The sequence below is a fragment of the Azolla caroliniana genome, unplaced genomic scaffold, assembly GCF_043228905.1.
Source record: "Azolla caroliniana isolate FFs.n. ecotype wild unplaced genomic scaffold, voAzoCaro1.0.p SCAF_14, whole genome shotgun sequence".
NCBI lineage: Eukaryota > Viridiplantae > Streptophyta > Polypodiopsida > Salviniales > Salviniaceae > Azolla > Azolla caroliniana.
In genome coordinates this window covers 8,294,971-8,306,354 of record NW_028230449.1, presented here as the reverse complement: position 1 = coordinate 8,306,354, position 11,384 = coordinate 8,294,971, and the positions used below count along the sequence as shown (strand labels likewise).

The following is an 11,384-nucleotide window of genomic DNA, read 5'->3' as shown; positions in this document are numbered from 1 at the left end:
AGAAGCACGATTCCGGAACAAAAGCCGGTTCGACACAAAGCACCGACTACGACCGAGGAGGATTGAAGAAGGAGATTGGGTGATCGTATATGATAGTAGCTTGGACCATCAACATACAACGATGCGGAAATTCGCGAAAAGGTGGTTCGGGCCGTACGAGGTTCGGAAGGTCTTCGACAACGGGACGTACCGACTGTCCGAGTTGGATGGAACAATACTACGAGTGCCTATAGCCGGGAAGCGGGTGAAGATTTTCAAGAAGCGGACCGACGACAAACCTTATGTGATCCAAGTCGAGGCCGACAACGAGGAGCAATCGGACGAAGACCACAATGATGCGGGAAGCGAAGAAAGTGGATTACAACTCATAGTCGACATAAGGGGAGAATCGGAGGAAGCTTCGGATGAAGACGGATACGAAGAATCAAGAACTTCGGCACATACCGGAGGATGTGCGGGTTTGGAGGGGGCGAGTGTCGTAGTGTAGGTTGCACACTATGTGGAAATTATATTTTTGTTCCTCCGGATAGAGAATGGAGTGCTCGGGGAGAACCGGAAGAAAACGGCATACCGGCAAGGAGGAAAACGGCATACCGGCAAGGAAGAAAACGGCATACCGGCAAGGAAGAGCCGGATAAAGAGACATAAATGTAAAAAGAAAGGAAATACTCACTACTGCGCAGGGCGTGATTCGAACTCTGCACCTCCACGTTGACAAACCCCAACCTTACCATTACATTAAACTATCTTAAGTGTTCTAAATATAGATTTAATATGTATAAGACCTTTATTTATGCATACCTTTATTAAAAGGTAAATCGTGTATTTTTTTTAATATATGAAAAAGAAAAACGCGAGACACTAAAAATAACTCATGCACATCTAGCGTGCATGAGCCCTATACTTAGGAAATAAAAAAAAGCATCACATGCACATTTAGTGGACATGAACACTTTTTGTAAAAAAAAGAAAAGCATGAAGCCATGCTTAGCTCTTCTTTCCTTATATAAGGAGGAGAGAAATATGTAAAGGGTTGTTGGTTATTTGGATTAAGTATTAATCAATACAAAAATTATTCGTGGGATTCACGATTTATACATCTACTTCTCTCTTAACACCCTAAGTACCAATTAATATAGTATACTCGTGTGATTCACGAGTTTCTTATCTTTCTCTTCGCTATTTATTCATAATTAATCTTTATCTCACGAACTTCTTTCTCCTAGTCCAAGACCTCTGTGGTTCCCACCCGACTCACGCAACGATCCGGAGCCGAAAGGCACGACAACGGAAGAAGAGGACACAGACGAGCGAGAGGCCGATTCGGCCAAGGACAAGGCGGACGAGGTCCAACCTACAACACCAACTCCCAATTTCGGCCACAAAATGGAAGCCAACGAGGAACCTTTGCAAGAAGGGGGAGCTTCCACTCCGGCCCAAACCGTCAAAACGCAACCGAATGTGGATATTGCGGAAAGCTCGCCCACCACAAAGAAGAGGGCCGAAAGAAGTTGCGTGAATCGGCTTCCACAAGTCGACAACTCACGAATTATGCACACAACTCCGACTACGAAGATCATAGCGGAATGTACAGGCACAACTCCGACTACGAAGATCGTGATGGAATGTATGCACACAACTCTGACCATGGCGGAATGTTTATGATGAAACATAGAGCAAACGCTATGTCGGCCTCTACCTCAACTAGTGCTCTCAATTCGGAGGACGTATGGTTTGTTGAATCCGAAGCTTCAAACCATATGACATCTCATAAAGAATGGTTTCTTGAACTTCGAGAGCCAGAGCAACCCGCTTATGTCGAAACCAGAGATGACACTACGCACCCGCTACGGCACATCGACAATGTTCCATTCGGCGAAAGAGGTAAGCAAACATACATTATAAATGTCTTGCATATTCCCACCATCACGAAGAACTTGGTCTCGGTCGGCCAAATGGTTGAGCAAGGGATGCAAGTACGATTCGACCAAGAAGGGTGCTTCATCAGAAAAGAGGGCCGAATCATCGCACGCGGAAGAAGAGAGGGCCGGATGTTCATTCTCAATTCACACGAGATGAAATACGCCATGTTCGCAAAAAGCACGAAAGCCGACTCCGACATAGAGCTATGGCACAAGCGAATCGACCACATCAATCTCAACAAAATCAAAGCAATGAAATCGAAAGAAGTCGTCATCGGACTCCTGACATTCAAAGAGAAGAAGATTGAAGGTGTATGCGAAGCATGCCAATTCGGCAAACAACACCAACACCCATTCCCGAAAGAGCGGAACGTGAGCAAAGGTCTACTCGACGTAGTCCATTCCGACGTATGGGGACCGACGCAGATGGCTACATTCGGCAAATGTCGATATTACGTGCTTTTCATCGACGACTTCTCCAGGCACACGTGGCTCTATTGGATGGGGCAAAAGAGCGAAGTGTTTAGACACTTCCAAAGGTTTAAAAATGAAGTCGAAAAAGCCACTGGTCGTCATGTACGATGCCTTCGATCGGATGGCGACAAGGAGTACTTCTCAGACGATTTCACGGCGTATCTCCGAAAGGAAGGAATTCGGTGAGAATTCACTTGAGGACACACTCCACAACAAAAAGGAGTAGTCGAGCGCAGAAATCGGCACATCCTCGAAGTAGCGCAGGCCATGATGAACGAGAAGCATATGCCCAAGTCATATTGGGCCGCAGTTGCAAATACAGCCATGTACCTAATGAACCGGTGCACAACATCCGGAGTGCACGAGGTCACTCCGCACCAGAAGTTCTTTGGAAAGAAGCCGGACCTATCACATGTTCAGATATTCGGCTCCATTGCATACGTGCACATCCCCGACGAGAAGCGAGCTTGACCCAAAGTCGGAGAAATGTATCCTCATAGGATACTCATTGGAGCAAAAGGGTTACAAGTGCTACAACCACTCAACTCGAAAATATCGAGTAAGTCGAGACGTCGTTTTTTATGAGTCCGCATCCTGGTACGCACCAGAGAAGATTCTGACTTCGACCCTAATCGACGCGGAACCAACCGAACAAGAGCGAGAAGGTGGAGATCCTAGTCATTGGAGGTGAGCATCTCATCGAAATCAATAAGGTCAAATCCCTCCTTTCCAACAAGTTTGAGATGACGGACATGAAGGAGCTCCACTACTTCCTCGGCATCGAGGTAATTCAGACTCCTGCCCGAATCATGATCTCTCAACGGCACTACATCCTCAACTTCTTATACAAGCTCGGTATGGCTTAGCGCCAATACGCGGCAACCCCGCTCGATCGCAATCTCAAACTAGATGCGAACTCCAGCACCAAAGAGTGTGAGCCGACTCAGTATCGACAACTCATCGGGAGTCTCATGTACCTCACGATCACTCGACCGGATCTCAGTTATCCGGTCAGTCTCCTTAGTCAATTCATGCAAACACCGCGTGATACTCATTTGGATTGCGCTAAGCGAGTTCTACGATACGTGAGTGGTTCAATGAATTGCGGCATCCTCTACAAGACCGCGATGCCAATACGACTTGAGGGATACACATACGTCGATTGGGCTGGCTACAAAGCCGATAGAAGATCAACCTCCGGATTTGTTTTTTCCCTCCGTAGCGGAGCAATATCGTGGAACAACAAAAAGCAACCAACCGTCGCTCTTTCAAGCATAGAGGCGGAATACAGGGGTGCGGCAGTGGCCACATGTGAAGTCGTATGGCTCAAAAGGATACTCAAGGATCTAGGTGTACCCATCAAGGATCAGACTTCCCTTTACTGCGACAACATGAGCAATATTGATCTGGCTCGGAACCCGGTGTTCCACGCGCGGACAAAGCACATCAAAGTGCACTATCACTTCATCCGAGAGCGCGTTCTAGCAGGAGATGTCGACCTACAACACATTAGCACAAATCTTCAAATGACCGACATCTTCATTAAAGCCTTAGGAGCCGACAAGCTATGGCAATTCATGACCGATCTCAGATTGACGATCCCTGACCTGCCAAGCTTGAGGGGGAGTACTGAAGACACTACGCAATAACGCGTGGATTCCGCAACCGCGCAACAAAGCCGCGAAGAAATATGCAAGCCGAAGCACAGACTTCGCAACTATGCACAACGCAAGCTGGAGCACGGATTCCACAACTCCGCATAAATGCGAGTTGATGCGGACTCCGGAACCCGAGTCGAAGCGGATTTCGGATACCGTCTGAAACCGACCCGACTTATGCTTGAGGGGGCGTGTTGAGAATCAAGCTCAACTTGGTCTAGTGTGTGAACTCACCTTAAGAGTGAATAGACACTCCAACAGTCAAGAGTCACCATTATGTCACCACTTTGTATTCTAGCATTTAGTATGAGTCATAGAATCATATTCTATGACACATAACTTATGAGCTTTCACATTCCCCATGCTCCATGAGTCTTGTAGTTAATGAAGAGAGAGGGTGACTATATAAAGTACTCTCCTCCCACCTTGTATAATGTTGAGTCTTTCTCCTTTGTTAATAGTTTTTACCTTGCGTATTCTCTGTGTCTTACTCCTTGTCTCTCTCACTCACTCACACTCTCTCTCTCTCTCTCTCTCTCTCTCTCTCATACACACAACACACACAGTTCATATCTATTCCACTGCACAGAATCCATCTCTTGATTCTTTACAACCCCAATCATCTTCTAATATATAAGAAGTTCAATATGATATTCCCCAAAGTAATTCTTCAAATGTTCAGGTAAATGGGTAGGAAACTAGTCATGGAGTTGGCTATAGCAAATGGAACTCATTCAAATGGAGCAAATGCCAATTGGAAAATCTCAAGAAGATTATAGAAACATTGAGGAAAAGAAAGAAACTGAAAATCATCAAGAGGGAAAGAATTAGTCACATTTAAGCTTCATTAAGAAGATATTAATAGCAAACCTCTTGGGAGGAAAATTCCCAGCAAATCCCAATTGATAGAGACATGTATAGATGTAAGACATGTGGGACATGTTGGCGTTCAAATGTTGATGATTCAACCCAGATGGCTATATCAAACGCTTTTGAAGTCATTGAGAATGACATCGATCAACTAGAGAAGATGTCAATAAACTCCCTCTTGTAATCGTTATACTCCATTGTTGACGACATCCGCAAACGAATGAGTTCCTCCTGCACTTCCGTTGCATTACGACGTCTAATATACTTTGCTTTAAATTGTTACACCAACAATTGGTAATTAACTTGTTGGTTAGTTTGCAAGGACTCATACCAATCCCTTGCTCGTCCATAAAAAGTGGCCATCAATAGAGGCAGTGTCTCCAAATCTATCATCTTCCCTATTGATATTGTGTGATGTTTGGAGGCGGCCAAGAATGCTCACGCATCTTGTACCCCATCACCTGCAAAAATCCATCTTGGCTAAAAATCAGACTTTCCAATAATACAGAAATAATTTGCCTTTCCTTTGATACAAAAAGAATTGGCCCTCCTTGGAGCGCCAAAATGATGAGGAGAGATAGAAAAATGATAGAGAAGATAAGAGGAAGAGAAAAAGAATATTTCAATATATTATTAAGAAAACAATACAATCTTCTTGGACTCTAAAAAGAACAACCCCACCAAAGAACTACGTTAATCTTAATGACCCTAATCAATAATAGTCTTTTCTCCTTCTCTCTTTCTTGTACTAAGACTCCTTTCACTTCTTCTAGCCTTCTTATTCTTCTTTCTTCCCTAATTGCTAAGAATACCTTCCTATTTATAAAGTTTATAGTTGCACTATTCTTGTTTTTTTCTTTTCTTTTCTTTTTTTTTCATATCTTCGAGTTTATGTGAGTCAACTTTTTTTATATTCCTAGTTTAGCTTTTTCATCCCAAATTTGTCATCTTTTCTTACAAATGTTTTCTTTTAAAAGTTATGAGCTTTTTCTCTCCCTTGCTTGTTTGCCTTTTTTTCTACGTCTTTTTTGTCTTTTTCTAATTTTGAAAAACGCCTCTAACTTAATATCCCTTCAAGTTCCTTCGTCTTTTAACTCTTGAACCTTTCATATCATGCTTTATTCTAATACACCTTTTGCATCAAATGTATTTTCCACGATCTTTTCTTACGAGCAAAATTTGACTTCACATCGAGTAATTGCAAGTTGAATACTAGGAAATTTCCAAAAGAGGAGAAGGACAAGGCGGAGAAGATGAAAGTACCATATGCCTCTGCCGTCAGTAGTTTAATGTATGCGATGGTCAGTACGAGACCAGACATAGTATTTGCAATCGGAATGGTGAGCAGATATATGAGTAATCCGTCTCTGACTCCCGACGACTCCATTCCGATTATTGTAGCCAGTGACACCAAGAAGTTGTTTGAAGAAGAAGAAATCAACACTCTAGAAGAGAGTCCGATTTCATTCTGGAAAACTGGCCGAATGAAGAGTTGAGTCCAAAGGACCAACCGGCTGAAGAGTTGAGTCGAAACGACTAGCCGAATGAAGAACCGGCAAGTAGTGGAGACTCTGCCATGTAGTCCCCGCATCAGAAACCAATGAGAGAGTTTACGCGGAAGGAAAAGGGGAAAATGAAGATGTTGGAGTACGACATAGACAGAGGTGCATCAGATCAGGAGAATCCGATTCCAACCAAAGTGAAAAGGAACCTCAAGAGTTGACATAAGATGCAGCCAAGAGGGCCCTAAAATTGGCAAATGAGAAGTTACATCCATCGACTCGCCAAAAGAACCCAGTGATCCGGTATGGATACAATGAGTACATGGCATATCTCGAAAGTGGCAGATGTCCGTGAGCTTGAAAGCTATGCGGAGGCATCACAAGAAGCAAAATGGCGATTGGCCATGGAGGAAGAAATGCGACCACTAGATGTCAACAAGACATGGGACTTGGTTGACCCTCGCTGAAACTGCAAACCGATTAGATGTAAATGGGTGTAAAAAGTGAAGTACACCATCGACGGTTTGGTCAACTGGTATAAGGCCCGATTGGTGGCCAAGGGTTATGCGTAGACCCATGGCATCGACTATGACGAGACGTTCACACTGGTGTCGAAGATGACAACAGTCTGTGTGGTGCTAGTCGTAGCAGCGGCAATGGGGTGTCATCTCCATCATATGGATGTCAAGAACGCATTTCTTCGAGGCGGCCTTGAAGAACAAGTATTTATGGTTCAACCCCCTGGTTTTTAGTCAGAGTTGAACAAGTGAGCAGTATGTGGACTATAAAAGTCGCTTTACGGCCTCAAATAGGCCCCACAAGTTTGGAACTCCAAAATCACCAACGGTTGCATAAGATGGTGTTTGAGGTTCGGTGTGCATATTGCTATATGTGGGTGACCTGGTTGTCATCGGCCCTGACCTTGGTAACATTAGCCGATTAAAGTCCACGTTGTCAAGTGCATTTGAAATGAGGGATTTAGGGGACCTTCATTACTTCCTCGGGATTGAAGTGATCCACACCCTTGATGGCATATTACTAACTCAACGACACTATGTCTTAAATATGTTGTATAAATTTGGCATGAAGGATTGTCGATCCGTTTCCACTCCTCTTGATCGAAACCTGAAGCTTCTCCATGACTCGGGAGTGGCATGCGATGCGAAACGGTTCTAACAAATCATCAAAATCCTAATTTATCTAACCATCACACAATCCGATCTTAGCTATCCAGTGAGCATGATAAGTCACTTCATGTAGAGGCCAACACTCGAGCATATTCAGGATGTTGTCGTGAAAAAAAAATGACAGACACGTGGACTTGAGGCAGGACCTTGGGGCGTCCAACCAGAGGATATCAGATTCGTGCGTTTACGTTTTACGAATTAACGGAAATGAGAAAATTTAGTAATTTTCATTAGCAAGAAAAAGAAAAATTACAATGTATCCCGAGATTGGGATTCTAGAAGTTCTAGCTTATAGAGATTAATAGAGTAATAGATTAAAAGAAATGGAGATATGGCTTCAATAAGGAACAATTAGGGTTTATTCGAAAGATGGCTTCAGAAAACTAGGGTTCTTGAGTGTTGTGGCTTCAATAAGGAAATTAGGGTTTAAGGCTTCGATTAGAAAATTAGGGTTCTTGAATGTTATGGCTTCAATAAGGAAATTAGGGTTTATGGCTTCAATCAGAAAATTAGGGTTCTTGAGTGTTATGGCTTCAATAAGGAAATTAGGGTTTATGGCTTCGATCATCAAATTAGGGTTTATGAGTGTTATGGCTTCAATAAGGAAATTAGGGTTTATTGCTTCCTCGAGGGATAGATCCCATAAGAAAACTAGGATTCAGGTCTTTTCCTCAACGTCCTCGATTTATTTTTTCTTCCTTCCCTTAACTGCTTCGGATTCCCCATTACCACACGAAGATACACTTGCATGAGAAACTCCAATTTTCATCGCCAATTACCACACGAAGATACACTTGCATGAGGAACTCCAGTTTGCATCTCAAGTCCCATTGCATGCATCCACATGACCTTTACTTTAGTCCCTCACAACGTTTACTTTAGTTGTGCATGGCCTCCACGTTTAGTTACGGCTTGTGCACCATCCGATCCGATATGGTCCGTCCCGATCATCCAATCCGTCCGGTCCAAGACCATTACGAGCTCTTCAGCCACATCCATCCTTCTGGGGCAATTTGGCCACATCAGTTCATCTGGATAGCTTGGCCCAAGTTTCCTATCTATGTGGGATATCTCAAAGTTCTAGTATTCCCTCATCCTCTGAAGTTTCATACTTACATAACTTAATATGTAGTTATCCATTTTATATGTAGTAAAATGCATTCAGAAACTCTTGAAGACATCCATTTTTCTATAACAAGCCATTAAGCTAATATAAAATAATTATTTCATTATTTTTTACAATGTGTGTGAAGGATCACACGACTTTCGCCCCCACCAAACTTGCACATCCACCGGTATGTACCAATTTTGGTGAGGCTCCACTTTTGATTACGTTACTTTTCCATCGATGCCCAAGACAAAATCATCGAAAGCTTCGAATCTGATTTCTATTATGTCTCTTCTCTTGAAGATCTTGATTCTTTTCCCAGTAATTGGCAAGGCAAGTGGTGTACCATCCAGTTCAGTTAAACGATATGTTGCATTATCTTCCACTTTCTTCACCACATATGGTCCAAACCATCGTTGTGAAAATTTTCGAGCTGTACTATGTTGGTTGTCTAGGCTACTATCGTAGACCAGCACCTAATCTCCTTCAATGATTTTCCTCGGACGAAGTCGATGTCATTTATTGAAGTCTTTCTTGTTCTTCAGCCTTGCATTCTTTAGCTGCGCTTTAGCAACTTCTATATCTTCCAACTTTTGCTCCAACTGTCAAATCCTCAATGCTAGAAGATCTTCTCTACTTATCTCATCTTGCCATGGAAATGCAAACCATGAAACAATACTTTGTTCCACTGGCATTATCGGCTTTTGTCTGAATACGAGCTTTGTCGGCATGTATCCCGTCACCGTGCTATGAGGAGTCCTGTCAGTCAGCCCATAGTGCAAATGGCAATAGATGCGGCCATTCTCCTATTTTCCCATGGCAAGCTTTCACTAGAGCCTTCACAATCGGTCCATGTCCACGTTCCACTTTCCCATTCACTTCCGGATTATACGTCGTGGTGAGAGATAATTTGATTCCCATCCCAGAGAATAATTCTTTAACTTCATTGGCGTCCAACTCACCTCTATCAGGCACTATCTTGTCAATGCATCCATATCTTCAAGAAGGAATATGCATACTGATGATGTCTCCTTAGCTCTCAATGCTCACCCTTCAACTTGATTGGTAAGATCCTCTCTCGCAAGCACAAGATACTTCATTTGCCATCGCCCCATTGGCATTATTACGATGTCCACCATCCACTTGTAATGCATAGCCAACAGGTAAGTCGGATGAAGTTCATCTTGATGGCGAACATTCGAAAGCATCTGAGATTCCTTAAATGTTTCCACATAAGTTGCTACATCTTTGTAGATGCCCGACCACCAATATTTCTCCTTAATCTTTGCGAATGTAGCCCATATTCCTAGATGGCCTGCAAAAACACTATCATGAAATTCAGACATTAGTTTTTGTCGGTCTTCTAGGTTGCAGACAACTCTCATCAAAGTCCCATTCTTCTTTTTTTCATGCCTCCAAAGAGCTCCATCATTAAGGAAATACTTGTACACCTTCCAAATGCGGTGGAAGTCTTTTGTTGCCCATGATTCATCTTTTTGGAGAGAACTCAAATATTTCCCGATCTCCACAAATTCACCTTCCTAGTCCTCTTCTATGAATGTAGTCATCACTCGAGGGTAGGAACTTGTAAGGAAATCAAAGCCAACATCCTCTTCATTAGAATGTCGATCTTCTTCTCTGTCGTATCTCGCTCGTGATAGCATATCTGCAACGACATTATGCTTCCCAGCTACATGACAGATCTCCGGGTTGATTGATTTGATATATGCAATCCAAAGTAGCATGGCAATATCTGGTGTACTACAACCAGATATCATACCCAAGATTGGTAATCAATCTGTCTCAATTATGACTTTTGCCCCAAAAAAGTAGTCACGATCAGACTTGATCACCAGAACGATTCCCCATAGCTCCCTCTTCACCTAGGCTTACCTTCTTTGCCTGTCACTTAACACTTTCGCGCCAAACCGAATTGCATATCCCATCCAATTCCAGTCGAACTAGTATCCACGGTCACGAAAATGGGCTTGCCGTTTGAATAGTCCGCCTTCTGTAATGCATGTGCCTCCATCAATAATTTCTTCAGCCTTCGGATGGAGAAAGTATGCTCACTCGTCCATTCGAACCTCCGCTTCTTCTTTAGTAGACCGTACAATGGCTCAGCAATGTGGGTGTAGTGTGGAATCCAAATATGATAAAACGCACATGCTCCAAGGAACCATTCTTCTTTCATGTCTTGGATCGCATTCACCTTGGATGGCGAAGGCTTCCGGCCGTATGCTCCACACAAGTGACCTACCACCAAGATCTTTGGTTGCCCGAATGCGGATTTTTCTCCCGAAAATGTCAAATTCGCATCTTTGAGCCTTTGGAGTACCTTCTCACAATCTCTCATATGATCCACGACAAACTTTCTGCATCCATCCTTATCTTTCAATTCATCCTTCTCCTTATCCGAATATCCTTTTATCAGAATGTCCTCCAAGAATGGCATTGTGATGCTCAGGATGCAATCCTTCAAGACCTTGTTCATGGCATTCACCATATGAGCCACCGAGTTTGTTGCACCTTGAGGCAAGGTACACATCCGCACAAGCCCGATCGGAGTCCTCATGGTTGTAATGTCACGACTGTCGACCGCCAACTGTAATTTCCCGCAAACGCCTCGGCAAATTCATCCACACTAGGACCGATTCGAGCAT

At 43.3% G+C, this 11,384-nt stretch overlaps 1 protein-coding gene across 1 annotated transcript; it reads right to left on the bottom strand.

The window, feature by feature from the left end:
• Window positions 1-9,483: 9,483 nt before the first annotated feature.
• LOC147855390 (uncharacterized) lies at window positions 9,484-11,176 on the bottom strand. The gene is made up of 3 exons (XM_087330067.1): window positions 11,068-11,176; window positions 9,772-10,036; window positions 9,484-9,718 (listed from the first exon to the last, which is right to left on the bottom strand). Exons 1-3 carry the CDS (start codon window positions 11,174-11,176, stop codon window positions 9,484-9,486), a joined length of 609 nt encoding a protein of 202 aa, XP_087186193.1.
• Window positions 11,177-11,384: the final 208 nt, after the last annotated feature.